The 23780-nt window shown below is 34.9% G+C and overlaps 5 protein-coding genes across 5 annotated transcripts; 1 reads left to right on the top strand and 4 right to left on the bottom strand.

The window, feature by feature from the left end:
- Window positions 1-1255: 1255 nt before the first annotated feature.
- LOC106720660 (solute carrier family 25 member 35) lies at window positions 1256-5806 on the top strand. Its single transcript, XM_045686921.1, has 6 exons — window positions 1256-1418; window positions 3008-3264; window positions 3451-3653; window positions 3956-4079; window positions 4230-4372; window positions 5613-5806. The coding sequence occupies exons 2-6, from the start codon at window positions 3026-3028 to the stop codon at window positions 5804-5806; spliced, it is 903 nt and encodes a 300-aa protein (XP_045542877.1). The 5' UTR covers window positions 1256-1418; window positions 3008-3025.
- Window positions 5807-6732: 926 nt separating this feature from the next.
- LOC106720619 lies at window positions 6733-10219 on the bottom strand. The gene is made up of 3 exons (XM_045686858.1): window positions 8526-10219; window positions 8335-8444; window positions 6733-8262 (listed from the first exon to the last, which is right to left on the bottom strand). Exons 1-3 carry the CDS (start codon window positions 10195-10197, stop codon window positions 6733-6735), a joined length of 3312 nt encoding a protein of 1103 aa, XP_045542814.1. The 5' UTR covers window positions 10198-10219.
- Window positions 10220-10888: 669 nt separating this feature from the next.
- Window positions 10889-15776, bottom strand: LOC106720618. The gene is made up of 3 exons (XM_014515336.2): window positions 13423-15776; window positions 12988-13088; window positions 10889-12376 (listed from the first exon to the last, which is right to left on the bottom strand). The coding sequence occupies exons 1-3, from the start codon at window positions 15758-15760 to the stop codon at window positions 10889-10891; spliced, it is 3927 nt and encodes a 1308-aa protein (XP_014370822.2). The 5' UTR covers window positions 15761-15776.
- Window positions 15777-16673: 897 nt separating this feature from the next.
- On the bottom strand, window positions 16674-22126 carry LOC106720753 (solute carrier family 25 member 35). Its single transcript, XM_014515519.2, has 5 exons — window positions 21900-22126; window positions 17940-18244; window positions 17439-17689; window positions 17144-17362; window positions 16674-16936 (listed from the first exon to the last, which is right to left on the bottom strand). Exons 2-5 carry the CDS (start codon window positions 18233-18235, stop codon window positions 16743-16745), a joined length of 960 nt encoding a protein of 319 aa, XP_014371005.2. The 5' UTR covers window positions 18236-18244; window positions 21900-22126; the 3' UTR covers window positions 16674-16742.
- On the bottom strand, window positions 19604-21809 carry LOC123720918 (solute carrier family 25 member 35-like). The gene is made up of 4 exons (XM_014515518.2): window positions 21431-21809; window positions 20572-20898; window positions 20154-20296; window positions 19604-19878 (listed from the first exon to the last, which is right to left on the bottom strand). Exons 1-4 carry the CDS (start codon window positions 21667-21669, stop codon window positions 19670-19672), a joined length of 918 nt encoding a protein of 305 aa, XP_014371004.2. The 5' UTR covers window positions 21670-21809; the 3' UTR covers window positions 19604-19669.
- Window positions 22127-23780: the final 1654 nt, after the last annotated feature.

The raw sequence follows: 23780 nt of genomic DNA, 5'->3' as shown, positions 1-23780 counted from the left end.
AATTCCCCAATTATTGATAAATCAACGCTATGAAGTAATCTTCCCAAACTAAAACTATTTTAATTTAGTTACTTATTTGCGTGTATCGCCTTGCCCTTCAAAAATAACCTTACGATGAATTAAAGGTTATTAAGTTACCTACAAATAAAAATGAGTCACTAAGAACTAGGCAAAAGTAAGCTTTTACTTTACTGTCACTGGTTAGTCACTTCGAATAATGTATTTATAAAAGCATTATGCAAAGCAATGCTTTACCGGACTATGCCTTTCTAAAGATGACCCGATAATTTGATGATCTTTCATATCAGACGTGAACGTGGATAGTTTTCACGGGGTTGGCGTGTGTTCATGCTTCACGCTGGTTCCACACTTGTTCTCCGATCAGAGTCGGTGTTGTGTCCCGCGACAAAGGGTTCGCGAGTAACTCGTCCACATTCACGGCTTCGTGCCAGTCTATTTATTTTATTTAACAATTATATTAGTATTGTTCATTTTCCTACGTTTTAGAATATTTTTTTTTTGTTTTGGACCGTGGAACCGCCATCAATAAAATAAAAAACAATCAAAACGAAACCGGAATGTTAGAGTCAAACTAAATCTACAGTTTTCAGTTGCCCTCACCTTTGTTAGATTAGACTAGAGTACAAATGTTTAAACTTTGACCTGTTGGTATAAATATGCTATTATTTTTAATGGATTCAAAGTTCAAAGTGCATTGGGTATTGGGTACACCGTTTGGAGTTTCCGATTGCTGAATGGTTGTTTTGGTTACCTTGCCAAAACACGTGGTCGCTCTACGCAAGGACAGGTTTATGCCTTAAAGAGTAAGTACGTGTAATAAAACATATCAGTCATTTAAAAATACTAATCCTGTAAATTCAACGTCAAATTAATTAATTTTGGGATACTTTAAGAATTTCTAGCAACATCAAAGTTTAATAGATTTTTTGCTATTGACACGAATTATTTAAGTACATTTTTACAATCAATTTAGAACATTACTTAACCTTCTGTCGCCGTGACCCAAAGTGACCTTCGACAAAAGAGTATTCTGCCAAATTGACATAAAGTTCTTAATATTTGTAACATCGATTATCACAGTTCTAATATCTATTAATTTAAAAAGCGTGTTGTCAAGCGATTTTAAAATATATTAAAATAATTTGTTCTTGCATAATGTCGTCCGAAATACGCGACAAGTCGTCATCCGCAAACGTCACAGATAGTCGGTTACCAGACCGGTAGTATATTCGCTGTATTCGATGAAGTGCGTCGTTCATTCGCACTAAATAACATATAAGAATCTCAAATAATTAAATCAAATAATTATTTTATATGTGCATTGAAGTGTGGAGTAGCATTTTTCTGATATAAACAATATTTAAAGAAAAAAAGCTTTGTTGAATACATTTTTAATGGTAAGTAAATATTTAGATAAAATAATTTTAATTTTTTTCTCGAGAGTGTTGCGTGACTTTGAACAGTAGAAAATGAACATTGTAAAATATTGATTATGTTTCTGTTATTATAATTAGATAAATATCTTCGTTACTTCTAAATATTTAAATCGTAGAATTTGTTTGCAGACATTACTTACTAAGTATAAATGTTTTTGAACATGTGTACAGGCAGTGGAAACCCGAGGCAGGGTAAACTTGGTTTATTGTATTCTTCAAAAATTTGAAATAAAAATGCGTAGTAAGTCTTACTATTAAGTAATGCTGCTTCCTTATCATTGAGCTATTGACATAAGGACAAAATTAGTTTACCTTGAAGAGTCGTTAGTTAGTAGGTATTTCATGGTCGCCATTTTGCTATTCTTATGTAACATTCGTAATAAAGTAATATAATAAAAAGAAAAATCAAATAATAAAAGTTTTAGTATGGAAGTACAAATTGTAACCACGAATCAAAATTGTCATCAATTCAAACATGTTCTACAATTAATTAAGAAGCGAACGCTGTATAAATCGTTCCAAATTTATATTTACGCTGTGTAAACAATTAAACGTTACTAGGTACAGTCGAGCATGTTTTTTTCCTACCCATCACAACAATCAACAACAAACAAAACTCACGCCCGTAGCCCTAAAGGGGTAGGCAGAGACCACAAACCTCTATTTGGCGTTGTCCTGATACACCACTCGCTTCTTCTACATTCATATATCTACGCATAAATGCACATCGGTTTCCGTCCTTCAGTATTTTATCAATCCAGACGGTATAAATCCGTTTGGGACGGCCTCGACCGACAACGTTGCTCACTTTCGCGCCATAATTTAAAATAACAGATCGAAAACTTTTTATAGCAACTAGTTAGCAGAAGGTTAGCGTGGTTTGGACATGTTATGTGGAGGGATGATGATCACATAAACAAAAAAGTAATGAGATTGAATGTGGATGGCTATAAAGACCAAACAAAGTATGGATGGATTGTGTGAAAGAGGATATGCGTAAGAAAGGGGTGAATTCAGATATGACGGCTGATAGAGATGTCTGGAGGATTAGTACATACTGTGCCGATCCCCCATAGGGACAAGGGCACGATGTGAGAGAGATCTGCTGTACGGTATTTAAACCTAAACGGAAATCGAATTTAATTCATGGACTGTACGTAGACGATATAATTTTGTATATATCATGACAGATATCGTATAATATTGTATTATTGGCTTAGGCTTATGATGATAAGGTTTAATATGAATAGTTTAAATATAACCTTGAAATTGTAACATTGTAAAGTATTGTATACCTAAGTCAATATAACAATTTAAATGTAGAGGCGTCGTTACACATCTTAAAGTGTTAAGATAATATTATATCGTAGATAAGAAAGGCGATAACCGAAAAACTGCCTTATAATTACTGTTCAGGAAAAAAATATTATAAGGTATTTGGTGAACGGATTATTTATCAATTTTAACAAAATAAAGCAGTTTAAAGCAGATTAAAACAGACCTTTTTTAAATAGACAAAGTACATCTTTATAATAATGCACCGTTTTCAGTGAGATTTCTAAATCATAATGGACTTCATGATCGGTGGGCTGGCGGGCGCTGGGGCGACTATCTTTACCAACCCCATGGATGTAGTGAAGACAAGGTTTCAGCTTCAAGGTGAGCTGCGGGCGAGGCACGAGCACACGGCGCGGTACCGCGGCATACTACACGCTTTGTACGTCATCGGGAAAAACGACGGTATACTTGCACTGCAAAAGGGCCTCGTCCCCGCTATGCTACTGGGATTTACTATGAATTCAGTGAGGTAAGTATATTAACCAATAGATCTATAGATGCTTATTTGCTAAGACATAGTAAGATCTTCAATACCTTCGAGAATCTGAAAAAAACCTGAGAAAATTACATTACAAAGACAGAGTTTTTTTGTTTCTTTTTGTAGTATGTTAGTCACTGGTACGATTTTTTAAACCCTCATTGTATTAATTTCCAGATTAGGTATGTACCATATAGCTGAGGTACAGGGTTGGACCAAGTGTAAGAACGGAGAGATCAGTATTAACAAGACCATGTTCTGGTCTAGCGCTAGCGGCGTGTTGAGTGGTCTCGCCGCAAATCCTGTCTCCGTGGTCAAGACCAGGATCCAAGCCGCCGCGCATCCCAGTATCGCCGTTGGACGACAATATCGGTACAAGGGTAACTTACCATTTAATATACGAGAAGTATTAACACGAGGATGTATGCATGTGAATAAAGACACATTTAAGATCGAGATTCAATGAAAGCATTAAGATCGCCTTTCTTTAAAGTCGAAGACAAGCGGTTCTTTTAATATACTTTACCAACACAGAGAAGAGTTATAATTTAGTGAGAATGTGAAAATAAAGACAAGCGGGACTTGCCTTTGCCTTGTTGTCTTTAATCTATGACGTCCTGGTACTTCATCAGTAAGACTCACTTGCACAAAACGAATGTTTATTTACTTTGTATCATTTCAGGTATGTTTGATGGTTTCATCACAATCTACAAAAGCGAAGGCTTTGCGGGTTTCTTCGCTGGTGTGAACGCGACCTGTGCGAGGCTGGCAGTCGGCAGCGCAGCACAACTTACAACATTTTCCACGTAAGTTATCTTACTTGAAAATTTTAATGAATATATGATTTAATAAGTGACGACATTACTGAAGTCGTTCTCTTCTTAAGAGATTTGCACAGCTTGTCAGCCGTAAATAAATTCTAATGTAATTTTGAAGACGATACTTTATGTCTACAGCGCCAAAGAAATATTACAATCATATAATATATTCGAGCGGTCATCACTCGGGCTGGCATTTTCCGCGAGTGCGCTCAGCGGCGTCATGGTGGCCGTCGCTATATGTCCCTTTGACGTGGCAGCTGTTCGTCTATACAATCAGGGTATGAAAAACTACGACATCATTTGCCATACTCCTCACCGAGTATTCATACGTTTGTCTTGTTTGCTCTGAAGCAAAATGAAGCGTTGGTGTCGGAATTTTTCATGAACTGCATGAAGACATGGTGTCAAAATGTTAATTTTAAACGAATCGATGAAAATATTAACTAACTAACAATCATTTTAAATAGATTAGTTGTGTACACTTTCGGTGCCGTTGTGAAGTCTTGAATTTTTTGCGTACACTAGTCACGACAAGTTTTGGGTTTGCAGACCTATTTTGCAAGAAAATCCTTATCGCTTCCTTAACCCAATAGTCTTAAATTCTTTTGTTATTTATTTGCACGTTTAACGTTTAACGGTTTTACGTTTGCAGACTGAAAGAGCATATTTTAGGATTGGGTTACTGTGAGAATGCACCAGTGAGGCTTGCGTTCTTGGCGAGCGTTGTGTCGGGCGTGTTGTGTGTGCTCCTTGAGACTCCACTGGATGTTGTCAATACACGTCTTTACAATCAGGGTAATTGGTACATGCTGTTACGCTTTGCTTTGGTCTTAAGGGAAGTCTTGTAAATTTGTAAGAGCTTTGTGTAACCTTGAACTTAAACAATCATGGCATATGTATAAGATCTTTATTGTTTTTTTTTGTTAGATTCCAAAATAATGAAAGGGATGAAATATTCAGGTGTTGCGACAGTGATATCGTAATTGTTGCTATAAGTTTGGTGTACACGAGAGTTGGTGGGTTCTTCTTTGTTTTTCGAGTAGTTACAAAGTTTTTTTTTTACATTTAAGTTATAATTCTGTTGACCATGGGAATAAAAAAATGCTTAATGCTTTTTACAGAACTTATCAAGTTATTGTTGCCACTGTTATGTAACTATTATAATTGTTTTGTGTTAAAACGTTAATTTCCTTAACTTTCAATTCTGCTAAGATTAAAGTTGTTTTAATGAATTAAAAATCGTTTTTCCTGAAAACTAACAACATTAATTACTAACGATAACGGGGTAAAAATCACTTCATAAACCCATTATTTCATACATTTCCATTACAATATCATCATTTGGTTCTAAATTTATTTTATATCTTTACTGACCTAAAATTTTTGGCCTTTTTAGACTTTGAATAATCAGTTATTTAATTTTCAATGTGACGAGATTTACACCTATCTTGTACACTAAAATATTAATAAAAAACGAACCAATATCATGTGGGTAACGTAAACAATATCTTTGTCCAGGTCCAGCATCAACAGGTGAGCGACTCTACAACGGCGTGTTGGACTGCCTTAGGAAAATTTATACAAAAGAAGGTCTGCATGGACTCTACAAAGGCCTAGGACCACTCTACTTAAGAATAGCTCCCCATACAACACTATCTCTAGTCATATGGGATATGTTGAATAATTTATTTGATAAAAATAAAAACAGTTGACAGTATATAGTCTTTTATTAACGATCTTTAAACATTCAAAAGTTAATTTTACCGAAGACAGCTTAAAGGAGGTGAAAAGTGAATCTCCCAATCTATTTCGGAGGAGGTGCAACTTGACAGTTCAATGTCTGAGCAAGAGCAGCTATCTAAAATATCACCTTTCTCCATATCTTTTTTAACACCAGTAAAATAGTCATCGGATTTCAATATTCCAACTGCATGTTTATAAGCATTCAAACATATTTCGTCACAAGCTTTAGGGTTATAAGAATCTTTAATATCTTTTGCGGCTCTTCTTAATATTCTCCTTTTAAGTCTTTCTTTCTTATTCTTTCTGTCTTCGTTATCCGCATTCGCAATCTTATATATCAACGGTGTAAATTGTTCAAGGCTTTCGTCATTTCCATCTGGCATTGCTTGCATTTCTATCTTATATTCTCCGTCTATTTTACTTATTATTAACGTTGCTTTTTCTTCTTTTCGTTTTTTAGTCTTTTTAGTGTGTTTCACCTCCTGTATAACTAATTTAGATCGCTTTGCTTTATTCAGCTTTCTTAACAATAGTTTTGATATGGCTCCCGGTTTCCAACCTTTTGAGGCCTAATTGAATCAAATCTTCGAATTAATTAAGGCTATAGTTTTCATTATTTAAATAATTGCATTTAATTTTATTGGAAAAATTGCAAAATTGTACTAATCACTTACTTATTACTATTGTACTGTTGAAAACTTGTTTAGAAATGAAAAAAAAAATACAAAATAAATATTTATTTTTCTCTTATAGTTAATGACGTTACAATTTTACAAACCAAACTACAATATTTATGTACAGGGTTACACAAAAACAAACTTATATGTTAATAAACCCAGACAAACAAATAAATTATAAATGACAATACTATTTATATAAATAAAAAAAACATTTGCTACATGTGAGTTTCACCATGCCTTACAATAGAGAATGTCTGAAATCTTTTCCTTTGCTGTTGCTTTATTATTTCAGAATTGATAAAAGAATGAAAGCAAGGGACATGAAAAGAGCTCAAACTTATTCCATGTTTCGCTAAATCATCCATTCTTTGTTTAGGTCTTTTGTTTTTAGAGCGCTTAAATCTAAAGTATGTTTTGTTTCCGTATTCATCGACTGCCTCTACCCCTTTATCTGACGGCAGCGAATGTTTGCATTTCTCTATCGATAGGGTCGTTAAGGTAGTCTTCTTCTTCTTAGAGCGCATCTTCGTGTTAGATAAAACATAAGTCGTTGGCGGCGTTTGCACTTTTATGCCTTGCTTAATTAAGTCCTCTAATTTTTTCCTGAGTAATTTTCTATCCGCTCCGTGTCCGGTTATTCCTCTTGCCGACAATTGTAAAGGACTAACACCAACGAAGCAACTCCACGATGATGGTGATTTCCTCAAAATGTTGGTATCTTTTTTATACTTGAAATAATTTTTCATTTCGCTCATCATCAGTGGTCTCTTTTGGCTCATTTTACCTCTCGATTTATTGTACCATCGCCATTGCCCTTGACAATCTACGTAACCATCAACTCCAACAACGAGCCAACGCCCATCAGTTGCCTGAAATTTACCAGCTTCAGCGTCCACAGTTTCGCCACTAGGCCCTATAAAGATGTTAGGAGCCCACCGCTCATCGGGTCCAATATATCCATCTACATTTATTTCCAACCATTTATGATCAGGACTCCAAAACCCACCTAAATCACTACATTGCTGCTTACCATCTGGGCCTTTAAAAAATCTTGGTACAGGGTTACCGAAGCGGTCGAGTAATTTCACTCGGAAATCTAAATATGAATACTGTGTATACTTGTCAAATTTCGCTACTTTCTTGCACTTAAACGTGGGGTCAAAACTGGCGTTCGGAGGTGTGAATTCAATTACCCATTCATCAGAGTCTGTATCTGAATTGAATGAGCCTGACACTTCTGAACACGAGCAGGAAACATTCACATTTGTCTTGTCGGGGCCCGGCTCCGCTGGGTAACATATACACTTTGGATCCTCGGCGTCGGGGAGGATTCGTAAGGCTTGTTGGTAAGTCTTTAGACAAATTTCTTGACACATATCTTTAAATGCGCTTTGAATAAACATACGCTGAGCTCTTTCGAGACGTCTCTGTTCCCTCTCTTTCTTCTTTTGTCTAGCTAGATTTTCTTCTTCAGTTCTGCCAATGACATACGTCATGACAGGTTTATCTTCATAGGGTTGTTGGTTTAGTTGTCTAGGTTTCGCATAATTTTTCATCGTTTCCATAGTGACAGTATACTCTCCATTCTTCTTAGAAACTACTAATAACGGCCTCTTCAATGGACGCTTCTTTTTGCCAGTATCTTTTCTTCTCTTTTTAGCAATTACGTCCCCTGGATTCCTAGCTAATTTTAACATTCTGTATACAAACTTGTGGATAGCTCCGGGTTTCCATTGGGGATTGAACTATAAAAAAAAACAAAAAAAAAATAAAAAAAAACAAATGTTTTCATAACAGAAAGATAAACTTTTCAATACCTTTAGTCCTGGCACATTGTCAGCAGTCCATAGCCAGCCCATATTTCTCGGCACCGGACCCAATGTCCCCGTGCAAGGCATTGCACAGTGCATGTGTCCGATTTGAGGAGCTGTAAGGGATGAAATTTATATAAAAAGAGAATTATGTTTTAACATAACTTAATTTGCAATAAATATCATTAAATACATACGTATACCTTTGTAACCGTAATTAAATTTGAACCTGTCATCTTTCTTTTCTTTTTTTCTGTCTTTTTCGGATTCACTTTTTTTCTCTGCTATTGACCGTTTATCAGACGAAGTACCAGATTTTGATCCAGTTCTTACACTTTTTTGGCCTGAATCTTCTTTCTTTTTAGTATCACTTCCAGATGTACTAAGAGCTTTTAATTTATTTTTATCCATAAGTTTGTGATAAACAGGACAAGGCATAGGAAAGGAATGCTTCGGCGCATGTTCATATTCCTCTCCAAGTTTTTCATAACCACCACATATACCACAGAGAGTAGTTTTCTTTGTATAACTAAATGTACATTCACATGTACAAAAACATGGATCATTGCCGAGCTTCATCTTTGCCGTAATCCCACCTACAACTTCCTCGACCTTTTCTGTTTTATCACAACATATCTTGTTCATATTCTCCAAGTCTAACAAGACTTGTGGATCCGGGGGTGTATGTACATCTCTATGTACTCTATTTTCACATTCAACCTTTTTACATTGAGTAACGCTAAGTTCTGCTTCTTTACTAAATATACATACGCTTTCCGAACTGCTACTTGAGCTACTCTTGTTTATATCGCTTATTGTAGTTCTGTAAGCATCGTCTGATTTATCAGTTTGACTGTCGTTTGTTTTATCTGAGCGTGATCCTCTACCTGATCTACTATCACTTTTGTTTGGCTCTACTGTGAAATATCCGACATAATACACTTGTTGTTTCGGAAGGACAGACTTGTGAGGAGCATTTATGTCGCCATAAATGTAATTTAAAATATTAAATTTCTGAAAAGCTTTTATTGCTGATGTCGATTTTGATTTTCTTGTACTTACGTATTTCATTTTATTTAAATCTGTTGTGCTGCTCCAAATTCTTCCTTTCCAAGTTTTAAGTTCTTGTTCTTTTGATTTCTTGTGATCTATATTTATATCTATGTCTTCGACATCTATTAATGAATCCTCACTCAGAGCTAAATGTAATTTATCGTTTGAAATAAATGTGGTTACCAAAGATTTTTTATTGTCGGATTTTCCAGCTCTTTCATCAAAGATATCATTCGATGCTTCAGTTTTATGAGGAATTACTGACTGTGATGGGTATTTATTTACAATAATGTCGGATATAATGGAACTTTGATTTCTTACTAGACTTAACTTCACAGTGGTCTTAAAAGAAGCAATTTTCTGTTTTCCCGTGTCATTCAATATTGTACATTTCTTCACGGTTTGAATTGGTTGAGGTAATTCCTTGTTAAATTCCAACTTTCTCAAATAATCAATATATAGTTTTTCCCATTCGTACTGCGTAAATCCAAATTCCCTAACTGATTTAATTTTTTTTCGAAGGAATATTACCATCGGCATCTTTTCCATCTTCGATATTAATCTATTGACATCGTAAGAAATAACTATTGAATTAGCAGCCTGCAGTTTAGGTTTCCTTGATTTCTCATTCAATTGACTGTTTTGTGTTGATTTTCGTGTGAGTGCGACTTTTTTGTGTATTATTCTTGGATCTTTAATATCTAAGGCGAACAAATCACTGAATGTACAGAGAATTCCGAACTCTCTACATTTAATGAAACTGACGAAATCTTCTATTTTGATTTCTATCAAAAATAATGAATCCGAAGAAGACATTATCAGAATTATTTTTCATTCACTTTACGTTACATAAACAAGAATAATTATTTTCATTACTTTAAAATTACACACTTGAAAATTTCAAATTTTTCCCAAAATGGTATGTCAATTTTGATTGCGTTATTGTTTGGGTATGTTATACCAGCCAGACTGTTGTAATATAAGATTTTTTTTGGTAACAACTGACCTGCATTTTATCCATTTTTTAGAAAAATTCTCGAGATTTCTGATAAATTTAACAATCTCCCAATTTATTAAGCTTTAAAAGTGATCGTTAATAGTTTACTTTGAAAATAGTTTTTTTAAAAATTCCGAGAAACAAACTTCTTGGTGAAAAAATTATTTCTAGCGGTCGTCCGCGATTTCGTCAGTGTGGAATTTGAAAAAATTGCCTATAATACGCCCGCGTGATTCAGCTACCTTGCCGTTTAAGTCCCTTCAAAATCGATCCAACCATTCCGGTGATTACCCGAAACAACGTGCAACACCGCCATGCGGATAAACAAACAGCAGAAAGATAAGTTTTAAAAATTGATTTTTCCATTATCAGCTACGCAAATATGATATGCATGATATGTAAGATTTTTTTTCTATTTTACAAACAGACAGTACATTTAATATGGATAAGTAGTAACTAGTAAACTAGTTACTACTAAAAAAAATCCGTACTATTGGAGCATAAACATATTTATTTAGCATAACGATATTCAGATCCTGTTGTAGTAACACTTTCACCATTGCCGATAGACCTGACGGATCGAGTTCTCTGAACCATTTTATTTGGAATCCTCAAAGGACTTAATCTCTTTTTTGAAGTATTACATGCTCTATTTGTTTTCGACGGCAACCTAAGCTCTAATCCTTCGTTATAAATCTGTTCCATTATCTCATTGTATCTCTCCAACCTAGCTTGATCCATAGCATATCCAACATCATCTTGCTGCATCAGTTTTCTTTGAACACGATCGACAGAAACGCTCATTACAACAGGGTTATTTACTTTCCCACGAATACCAACTTTTTTAGGTTTCTCTTTTCCACCTTTTGCCATAGCACTGCTTGCTACTTTCTTTTCAGTAGCTTTTGTTGAATTAGGTTTTGTCGCAGGCTCAGGATTTGCTTTATTGTGTTTTTTGCTTTCTAATTTATCTTTTGCTATTTTAGAGCTTGCGGTCTCGGTGGTCGACATTGTTTTAGATTTTACACTCTTTGCTAATTTCCTGCTGGAATACCACGCCCATTTACCATCTTTTTCGATGTAACCGTCAATTCCGATCCTTAAAGTGCGACCTGTGTTGTCAGTGAAAACTCCTTCTTCAGATGAATAAAACATACCATCGGGACCGGTAAAATTCATTGGCACCCACCTATTATCGGGTCCTATGTAACCGTCTTTATTAATCTCCAGCCAAACGTGCTTAGGGCCCCAAAACCCACCGAGATCACTGCATTCCTGCTTTCCATCAGGACCCTTGAAAAATCTTGGTACCGGATTTCCATTTTTATCAAGTAATTTAACTTTATAATCTAAATAACTGTATTGACTGTCATTGTCCATAAGCACTGGGGGATGTTTTACCTTAGGATCCCAACGAGCAAGTGGAGGAGTAAATTCAATGACCCAATCGTCGTTATCAGTATCACTACTAGTTATACTTCCTTCGTCAGAGCAGGAACACGAGTCTATTTGGGGTGAGAGAGGTTTTCCCGCGTCGGTGTAACAAGGGCATTCAGGATTATTGGGTTCCGGCAATGGTAATAACCCAATAGCTTGATTATATGCTTTTAAACAAATTTCTTGACATCTGTTACGGAACGTAGACTGAAGGAGGCGACATTTTCGTCTCGTTTCTCGACGTTCTCTTCGTTCCCTCTGTTTTTGAATCTTAGCTTTTTCTTCCTCAGTTTTTCCTATTGTGTATATTACTGGTGGTTTTTCATCATAGGGATATTGAAATATCAGACGCTCTTTTGAGTATTTTTTGAAAACTTCCATCTGTACCGTGTAGTCTCCATTCTTCTTTTTTACTACTAGAGTCGGTTTCATTTCCATTTTCTTTTTTCTTTGCATTAAGGCTCTCTTTTTTTTCGCTATAATATCAACACCTTCTCTAATTGCTCTGTAACGTCGCACCAGTATCTTGTTCGCTGCACCGGGCCTCCATTTCGGTCGAAACTGTTAAAAAAAGAGAAATTATATTTATGTAATGAAAAATAAAAGTAATTATCTTTAAAATAATTTAAACAATAAAACACAATATGAGGAATATAATTTTTATTATTACAGTAATATTTATTTTACAATGTTTTTATGATGTATTTTTCAAATACTTGGTGAACCACATTTTTCTTGTATCCTGAAAAATGAACACCATTATTATATTATTTTCAATATAGTTTATTTCATAAATAGTGATAGACGACAAAATAATTAAAAACAAAACTCACCACAAAAAAAAAGAAAAATAAGCATCATGACGCAACAACCAAAACACAACAAAATAAAATCAAATAAGAATGATCGTGAGAGAAACACTCATGGTAACATATTAAAAAAAAATAAGACGGAATCATCATCGTTAAAACTTAACTTACTACGTATATACTTTGTATTAACGTCACGTCAGTTAGAATTGAAAAAAAAAAGAATCGGCAAAGTAAGTCGTTTTGACGAATTTAACAAATATATTTTAATATCACACCAAACCACTATTATTAATTCAAGGTCGATGGAAAAAAACTAGAATATAGCTAGAGTAAAAAGATTAAATAAGTAAAAGTGGTAACCTTTAAACCTGGAACATCTTCGGCTGTCCAAAGCCAGCCCATATTTTTGGGAACAGGTGGAAAGGGGTATTTCACCTCTGGCGGTTTCTCAACAGGTGAAGCTGCAAAAATATTTTACATTTTTGTGGTACATCATTATATTAGGACTATCGTAACAAAATATATATTTACTGGGAGTCGCCCGCGACTCCATCCGCGCGTAATTTAGAAAAAAAACGTAATAAGTAGCCTACGTGTTCTTCCAGACTGTGGTCTATATGTGGCCATTTTTCATCAAGATCCGTTGAGCGATTCCGTAGATACCTTCAAACAAACATCCATACATCTAAACATTAGCATTTATAATATTAGCGAAATTATTATTATTATTATGTTATGTCGTAGGCAGACATTCTAAGTGAACATAACATTAAAAAAAAATTACATAATACTTACGTTGTTTCTCAATTTTAGGAACTATTTTCTTTGATTTCTCTTCTTCTTTCTTTTTCTTTGCTTTAGATTTTGTTAACGCATTGCTTGATTTCATCTTATGTGAGCTTCTAAAAGATCTGTCAGAGCCTATCTGATCCGATTTAGACTCATGTATGCCTGATTTTGTGCCATGCATTTTCTTTTCTGAGGTTTTGGACTCTCCGCCCTTAGTGCTTTTTATGCTCAAAGTATCCTGTGCTTTCGGAGCGTCCGCGTCGGGCCACGGACTTGGTACTTTTATGTAGTGCTTGTCGTAAAGCTTATTATAAACAGGACATGGATGAGGCTTAAGAAATTCGGGCAACTGTTTTACATCTTCTCCTATGCATTCATAGCCCCCGCAAACAGCACAATAAGTGGTTTTATTAGAAAAGTTAAAATTGCATGTACAATCGCAGTAACAGGGATCTTCAGTGATGCAAACCTTTTTGTCACTTCTGGCTCCTTGCACTATAAAATCTTTTACAGTTTCAACCACATTGCAAGATTTAACACAACAAGGGTTTTTAATTTCATCAAAGTCCATGATAACGTCGCTGTCGTCGGGGCTCGGCTGTATGGTCTGACTCAAGGAATCGCAGAGACTTTTCGCCGTAGGATTTTGATTACTGTCTTTAGTCGATGAAAATGTACAAGCACTTTTAGAACAGGACGTTTTCTCTGTAGCTTTAATACTGGGACATTCCGATGTACAATACTCGAATTTCGAGGATTTATTGGTACTTGTGTCTGGGGGTGAAGATGTTCCACTTCCACTTTTATCATATTTTACAAAAAAGTAGTAGACGTTATAAACTTGTGTCGTATTAGGTTTATCTCCAAACGGACAACCTTTTTTCTTACAAGGACCTTCGCTGTCACTTGTAGAAGAGTCATCACTGCCGCTGGGCTTAGGTGTTTTCTTCGTCATAAATGCATTTTGCATTTGCTCTATACAAGCGCATTGAGTAGAAAGACCTTCCACATTATTAATCTCTTTAAATACTCCTTCTTGACGAAGAAATTGTTGAATCTTTTCAGCTAAGGTACATTCTTTGCTTCCGCAAGGTCCAATAATGTCTTCTATTTTGATTTCTTTGTTGTCTTCCTCTATAAGGTTTTCTATATAGGCTCGAACACCTCTGGCTATTTTGCAATCGTGCCGTCCGCAAGGTCCTCTTATATTAGCTATGTCAAATGTCGCCGCTACTTTTCCCGTGGGCTTTGCTTCCCTAGGACCAGGCGTTCTACACAGAGGACATGGGTCTTTTTGCACTTCTTTTTTAAATCTCGATGACAGTTCGTTCTGTGGCCAATTGGTTTCTTTACAGTAGCACAGCCTATCAATATCTGTAGCTTTTATTCTTGGCTTTATTGTCGGACGAGGAGTCAGCATTCTCATATTATCGTAACATGAGGTCATAATTTTTCGAACATATTCTATTATGAAATCTATATCCGGACAAGTTTCTGGCGCCTTATGTGGCGAGTTTGGTGGTTTATCTGCGTGACCCATACAACAGTAATCTCCATCAGTGAAGGTAAATCTTGCACCTGGTGCATTTTTGTAGTCGGCGAAAATCATTTGTGGAGGACGTGGTTTATCTATGATATAATTATTTTCTACTTTGTTGCAGTTCTCTTCGAATACCTCATCTGTCGTCTTCATCGTACATATATAGGATGTCGTTTTTGAATTCATACCGGTGTACAGTACTTTTTTTATTACTGGATCTTCGGAGAGTGTCCGAAACGCTGCTGTTACCTTATCACCTAAGTGTGAAAGTTTAACTTGGATTCCAAGCTTTGCTATCAATTTAGCTGTTCCTTCTTCAAATATATTGTATTCTTCATTTAGAGTTACCGGAGGTGCATCCTGGCATTTGTAAAGTATTTCTAAGTACTTAAGAAACTGTGAATCCCATGGTATTGAAACAGATCCTATACACGTCGTATAATCTTCTTTATTCCATAAAGATATTTGCATGGGGCAAGCTTTCATATTCTGCGCGAGTAGCTCAGGACTGCTGGAAAACAAAACAGACTGTCCGGATTGTATGACCGGCTCCGGGGGCGGTGCCTCCATTGCACCTTTTTTCTTACCCTTTGGCTTTTTCTCTTTTTTTTTCTTTTTCCCTGGCGGCTCGGGTGGCAAGGGAAGGGGCTCAGGCATGACTATATGCATTTGCTTAGGATCTTTTAATTCTAATGAAAATATGTCAGCAAAATCGCTTCTTATAACTAATTCTGTGGAATTTGTCATATTTTTAACACTCTCTACCACAACTTCGAAAATGAACATAGCATTTGTAACAGACATCTTTCCTTTTTTCTGTTTTTTTTTGTAGTTTAATTGTGAATCATTTAAACAAATATTTTTTGTGTATTTTCAACTTGAAAATTTAATAAGTCAAAATGACATAAATCTTTTTCATTTAAACTTGTTTTAAGCAGGTTTCACCGCGGGTATTTTTTTTTAATTAACAGATTACTAAGTTATTGGGAGATGCTGAATCGTTCCGTTTTTATGCAGTCTCATAGCACCTATAGTTTCGCAAAGTACATATCCCGGTGTGGCATTTGATTTGGCACGTCGGACACACGAGCAATCTTTTGCCCAACGTGCCAACTTAAGCGCCGGACAACAGATATTTAAAAACGTATTTATTTTTAAAATAAACGATGAATTTGGTGGGTTTTCGTAGAATTTTTGTAGAACAAATCTTTATGCAGGATGACTTTTACGTGGATAGAAAATACAATCCACAAAAGTTTGTGTACTCTGGGAAAAAAATATTGTACAAAATTAGATAAAATATTTTAAGGGTGTTTTGGCACAGGAAAATCGCGATAATTTACAAAAAAATACACAAATAAGAAAATATAAAATATGATCAACTTTAATAAAATATAAAATCTATTAAAAATAATAATAAATCACAATTAATTTTTTGTACCGTAGTCATAAGTTTATATCAAAATAAATAAAGAATAATATATTTATTATATATTTTCACTTACATTTAAAAATGTTATAAAAAAAGAAAGATACAAATACCAAATAACCAAATAAAATTAATATAAAAATAAAATGTGTTTTTTCACCATAGAATAACACAGAATTTATCTTATTAATAATGTTAATAACAATAATTGTTCTTTGTCAATATAAAATACAATCAATTATTTTATTACTTAACAAAACTGCAAATAATCTCTACAAAACATAATATTAAATTTAAATTAATATAACAAGGAATATTTCGTCAACTTTCTAAAACGTTTAACATGGCCATAATATGTCAACTTCTTAGAAATTCTTCTAATATTTTAAGTTGGTCCCAACAGACCAACAGTAGAACAGTATGGGGGCCCAAACGCAGATAGTTGGCGCCAACTCCTTTGTAGAAGGCCCCTGCTCCCTCAGACTTCAACATCTTGAGGAAGCAGTCAGACATACCACGATAAAGTGTACCTCTGTTGTTACTGTCCACGGCTGAAAATAGAAATGACGGAAAAACTTTATTTGGAAACTTCGAAAGTATTTAAATAACACTAAAGTAAAATCTATTTTAATGCAAAAAAAATATTGCACTAAGCGTTGTTTCTATAAGCGATTTATACAATTATGTAATTTGCTCACAGAAACAACAATTGCGCGCGGCTAAACGCTCTAGTGCAAAAAGGGACTAAAAACACTTACGTTGATTGGAAAGCCTTGTGGCCATCACGTCGAATGGGTTCAAACAAAAGGTCATGACAATCCCGCCGAGATTGGCGCCGAGAAATGACAGCATGAGCGGCGAGGTGGCACAGATGTCGCGATCGCGTAGCCATTGCTTGGCGTAGGCGAAGCTCACCATCTGAGAACTACTGCCAACTGCGCCGCGCGGGATTTGAGGGTAAACACCACGGAAAAGACCTAGAGGTATGAATGACTTCAATGGTAGGTGAAGAAACTTCTAATTTCATTTTGAAAATCATACAAGCAGACTAACCCTTAACACCTTCTCTTCTGTAAATATCTTTCAACGCATTGAAAGTTCCGCTGTGCGTATGCTGATGTCCGACAGCGATGGCTTTAGCGGCCTGCGCTTGCAGTCGTGTCTTGACGAGAAAGAACGGCGTGCCAGCAATGGAGCCGAGCGCGCCGCCGAGCCCCGCCGCAATCGCACCACCCACCACTGACACCCGACCATCGGTACCAGTAATAAAACCACGACGTTCCGATATACGGTACACTCCTAATCTGAAATATATTTCTAGTAACTACTAACAACATAGACCTCGGATCTGATACGTATAGCCAAACAAAATGTGTACCACCACACATGATCACCCTTTTGAAGAAATATCGCATCTTAATTAAAAATATCGTCTCCAGTTGTTCATTATTCGATGAAGATAGTTCGAGGCGGAAAAGACATCGATCTTTGCCATTTACTTAAAAGTCTTAGTCTTAGTAAAATAATAATTAAACAGTATTTTACACTCCTTACCTAAACGTATTCAAACAAAATTGAAATCCTAGCATGGCGGGTAATCCGCTCTGCAAGGCTAGCAGGCCCTCAGCGCGCCCAATAACAAACAAGCCATGAGGCACGTTCCTATAAAAGACGGCGTGTTTCCCGCGCGCCGCCAACTCTCCCTGCAGTTGCAGACGGGTCTTCACAACCTCGATAGGATTAGTGAACAGTGTCGCAAACATCGCCGATATCCCGCCCATCGCCATGTCTGTGACGTCACGTAGGACGCCATCTTTACTTGTGCTTGTGCGTGTCATATTTCCCGCCATTTTTGTCCCCTACGAATCAGTTTAGTTTAAGAAAATATGTTTTTGTTTTATGATCATGACTACAGTATTTGAGATTACCGATTGGAAAGTTTGCAAAATTTATTTTAAAATATAAAATAAAATGTTGGGTCAGTAAAACAAATAAGTAAAATAAACAGTTTTACCGTAAAATAATTTATTTTTCCTCAAACAATAATCAACAATCTTTTAACATTTTCTTTGGAAAACATTTTTGGTGTACATTTTTCCTTAACGCGATTGATTATTCAGAATATATTTGTACTCTATAAATTAACAGCTAATTTAAACATACGAAACAATTAATTTATTAGTAAACAGGCAAAAATGGTTCTCTAAGTACGATAATTATAAGTAAAACCGCGGCGACAACTAGTTCAATTTCTAAAACTGCTAATTTGACATTGTCGAAATAGAACTAAAACATATCGTTATCTGTTTACGGATAAAGAACGAAAGAGATAAATGTTGAAAAATTCAAGGTCAAGGTTGACAAAAATTTTTATAAAGAAATACGAAATATAAGATTTTGTCCCTTGTAAGAATTGTTATAATGAATTATATAATGTGTTTTTGGCCTTGGATTGACTTATCTTATATGTTAAGTAAATAAACTACACATAATATAATGATAAGACATAATAATAATACTGAGACATCAAACTACGATGGTATAGTACACTATGTAAGCATAGATAACCTAGGTTATAAAACTACATACGTCAGGTACAACTTAGACATAAAATTTATATTTCTTTACATATATTAATAAAAATTTCAGATTTAAGTTTCTTACTCAGAATAACATCTAGGAATCTTGGATTTTTAAAAAACTTTATGCATGATACTTAATAAAATTCCTATTTTAAAATAGATAAACAAATCAATAAGGCACTAAAAGTAGCAGATAACAGAGGGATTTCACTGGATTGTCACAAGTATTTATGCTACGCCCACTGATGTCCCCATATATTGTTAAAGCATTAGGATTAACAAGATATTTGGTAATTTTTTACATAGATTAGTTATCTAATTTAGAGACAGTGGTATATTAGCTCTAGCTTGGGTTGCCAAGTCGCCAAACCTACTAGCCGGACAGACCAGCCAGTTTGCCTAAAAGCCAGAAAACCGTTTATTTTGGCCGGACACGCAAAAAAGCCTACCTATGTCCAGCTCTATCCGGACGCCTGGCAACGCTAGCTCTAGCTCAAATATAATTAGTGGTAACAATATGTTACTAAGAAATTTGAAAACTACAAATCCTTCACTTAGGTGTAAATAATAAATAAAATAATTTAACCTCATTTGGTATCGAAAAGAAAAAGAAGTATAATAGTGTAAAAAGTGACCTGTAAACTCTTTGGTTACATTTGTTAGCATTCATTTGAAACACAGCAAATATCTATCACTCTATGGTTATGCATTTAATTTCTTCAAGCCTAAATACTTTTCAAAATCCTTCAACATGTCCCAAAAGACCAGAAGCAGGACCGAATGTGGTGCTTGCCTGAGGTACGATGGACCTATTCCTTTATAAAAGGCCAAAAGACCTTCCGTCTTGGTGATCTTACGCGCACAATCCAATATACCTGAATAAAGAAGACCACGACCATTTGCGTCTACGGCTGCAAAAGAAACAATAATAATTACTATATAAGGCTTTAGAATTAACTAGGAAAACTAGAGAAGTCATTAAGGAATAGTTTTTTTTTTTGATTATTTAGACAACAAAGATGTTAAAGTACATAGATATTATTTGTAAAATTTCATAGTTTTTATAACAAAATTTGTGTGAATGTGTTATCTTTAAGTTGTTGACTAAAATATGCTCAATTGTTAATAGACTGTAAACCATATCTCAGTTGGGTTTAAGTCGTTTAAATTTTTACAAGAACTGTACCTTGATTGTACAGTCGCGTCATAATAACATCCATGGGAGTGAGGGTAACAGTTTTCATGATGGCCCCAATGTTACCTGCTATAAACGCTGATAAATATTTTGATTGTTGGAATAAATTATTATTGTCCATCCATTCTTTGCTCCTGAAAAATAATTTCAATAATTTACGGAGATTTAAGAAAACTTAAAACAGCTACTTTGTATGTCCTGAATTAAGTTTGTTCAAGTCCAATTTTGTACTGGGTAATTTCTGAAACGGCTGGACCGATTTTGACGGAACTTCTAACGGAAACTTGCTTATTTTATGTTTTTAATTCAAATTGACAAAGTTGTGAGTAACATTGAATGAACATAGATAATAAAATCTTTTGATATATTTTTTTTCCAGTAACAACTCAAGTCAACAAAAAATACTTACATAGAAAAGGACGCAATTTGTGACGCTGAACCAATAGAATTTCTTATCATCATCCCATGCGCTCCCCTAAACAAACCGGATAAGCCATTCTTTCTATATATCTTCATAATTGCATATGTCATACCACTATGCGCATGTTGTGTTCCCACAGCTATCTTTTCTGAAGAAAACGACATTAATTGTGTCTTCACAAGTTGCAACGGACTACCGAAGAATGCTCCCACCATCCCAGCCAACGAACCAAAGAACATACTATTTATAAATTTCGTATTGTTCTTTTCATCTCTCAGTAAACCGTAATCATCAGCATGTTGGTATATACCTAACCTAAAATAACATAATTTTAAATTAACCACTTATTTATTGTATGCAATGAAACAAGCATTATTTTATTCATGGAAACATTGAAAGAGATGCAAATTAGAGTTGTTTATAAATGAAAAGCTAAATGACAATGTGTTGTGATTGATTATTGGTGAATGAAAAATCAAATAAAATAATTTTATTTTGGAAGAACATTATATTTGTTTCATGATTTAATATTTTAGTTTTTTTTAAAATATTAATAATGGATTACCATAAACAAATGAATGATGGAATGTTCCTTGGAACATCCTGTAGACTTCCTCATTAGAGTTAGTTTTCTCTCATTTCATATAACAAATTCTGTGAACAGATTTATTATATCATATCAGCAATGATAGTTAACAACATGCATTAAGCTTAACAAGAAGTCTATGCCCATTGATGATTAAAAGAAAACCAAAAATGTTATGATAATTTTAAAGCAAAACAATTTTCTTTACTCAACTTCAACAACTCAATGATCATGCTTTAATAGTTTGAAAACCAAACTTACCGCACGCCATTGACAACCAATTGGAACCATAGAGCAGGTACCAATCCTTTTTGCAATGAAGCTACTCCATCATGTTTGATAATAGTATAAATTGCATGAGGAACATTTTTATAATACACATTATGTTGTCCGCGTGCCCGAAGCTCTCCTTGCAACTGCATACGCGTTTTCACCACATCAAATGGATTACTGAAAAAGCCTGCGCCAACGCCCGCAAGGCCTCCCACGAGAAAATCCATATTTGCTATAAAACGTATCGCGATGTTATTTAACAATAACTAACTAATCACAACATAACTTGTTTTTTACGAGCGACAACATTGAAGAGAATGCATTTTTGAGAGAAGATCCGGAGGTCGGAATAGCGATATATTACAGCCCGAAGGAGACAAATCTTGTAAGAAATATTTACTTTTACATCATAGCATCGAGTCATGTGAAAGAGATACTGAATTAATTTTATACTTACTTTTTAACGCTTTTCCTTGATTAAGAATTAAAAATAATTATTTAAATATAGCCATTGCTATATCTATTAATTAAACATGAATTACATTGAATAAACAACGCGATATTTGCTAAATAACTTTAATATTTACGATTCGAGGTTATGAGTTATGTATGAGTATTATTACAATTTGACGTAATATTACGTCAAATTTCAAGTGATGTCAAAAAGATCAGCTGATTATGAAACAAAACACAAAACATAGATAATATAATATCGTATCACAAATAAACAAGGCCTTCTTAGTGTTTCACATGGATTTATTTAAAGTTCGAGTTTGTTTACAGTATTATTTTCTGTAAAATATTTCTTAATACATTGTAACTTTTGAGCAAAAAAATTGTTACAGTAAAATCGTCTTCTTTTCTCGTATTGCAGTTATAGAAAATGCCTTGCACAGTACAATAAATTTAAACTCTGCTTGTTATTTTAGTTTCAAGGCAATCAAAGTTTGTTTTGTTATTTTGTTTAAAATACCAATAAAGTAAAATAAAACAACTGAATTGGCTTTAACATTTTATTTTTCAAAATACAATAATGATTGCAATTTTTTAAATTAGATATCTCACAATTGAGCATTCATAACATATTTATAGTAACTAAAGTAAAATTATGCAATAAAACCTAGTTGCTATCCATTTCGCCCTAATTTACAAAAAAAAAACTATTTTAAGTAGGCAACACAAGCAATGATTTCTGTATATATTAAAACTGGTTAGAAATCCTTATTACAAATTGTCTTTATTTCGTAAACATAGTACACAATTACCTATTATGTCCTTTCGCCGTTATTCGAGGCCTTGTAAACAATATTGAGATGACATAGTCTGTCTTCCGGCCGCCATTTTAGTCGTTGTAGTCCTCTTTACCGCTGAAATATGTTTTACCGCCTTCCGCCAAGTTCACCAGGTGCCGAACGTTGGAGTTCGTTTCATTGGCGTCTTGACTTTCGTGCCGCGAAGACTACTAACGCTGCTAGCGTTCGTGTATATTTTCTAACTAAAGTTTTAAATAAGTCTTAGAAGTTGTAGTCCCGTTTTGATAGTCGTTCTTTTCAAGAAAGGAATTATGTCTGAAAGTGAAGAAAATGTGGGCCAGGCGTCTTCGTCCTCAACTACAAGCACCGACGAAGATCTGCGAAGGAGCCGTAAGAGGAAAGCGCCGCGCAGAGAGGGAAGAAAACACAAAAAGAGTAAGGTATTAGAACACCTTGCCGAACAAGTAAGTCAAATACAAAATTATTTATCATGCGGGGCGTTCCCTCCACGTAACTGGTACTCGTACGACCTACAGCAACAACCGCCAGTAGTTACGAACATCGATGACCCGTCTCTCGGTCAAGACATGTTTCAAAGTCAATCCATTACCGAGGCTCCTGCCGAGTCGCCCCTCGAATTCGAATTTAATTTAACGACTAACGTAAAAGAGTCTTCGATTCCTAAAACATCTATAGACCATTTAGAACTTTTAAATTCATTACAACATTTTAAATCGGAAAATTGGAATAATGTGCGGTACTCCGAAATACAGAAATCTTACATCTCTCGTCCAGGGTTCATTGAACTGGAAGTAAATGACGAGATTAAACAATTTGACAAAGTAAACTCATTAGCGGGAACAGATAGGTCATTCGGTGCGATTACTCATGCGATAATTATGCAAAGTGATGCTCTAAAAACAGGTGTTTCTCAATTGTTACAATGGGTAAACAATAACGAGAGTATCGATAAAGAGACTTTACTTATGAAAATTAAAGACATTTTTTCGGGTGATTTCCAAAAGATTTCTCTCGACTGTTTACAATTACTTTGTGGTCGAAGAGCTGACGTAATCGAACAAAGG

Source organism: Papilio machaon, chromosome 4, assembly GCF_912999745.1.
Source record: "Papilio machaon chromosome 4, ilPapMach1.1, whole genome shotgun sequence".
NCBI lineage: Eukaryota > Metazoa > Arthropoda > Insecta > Lepidoptera > Papilionidae > Papilio > Papilio machaon.
The sequence above is the reverse complement of the archived record's forward strand: the minus strand, read 5'-3'. Positions and strand labels throughout refer to the sequence as shown.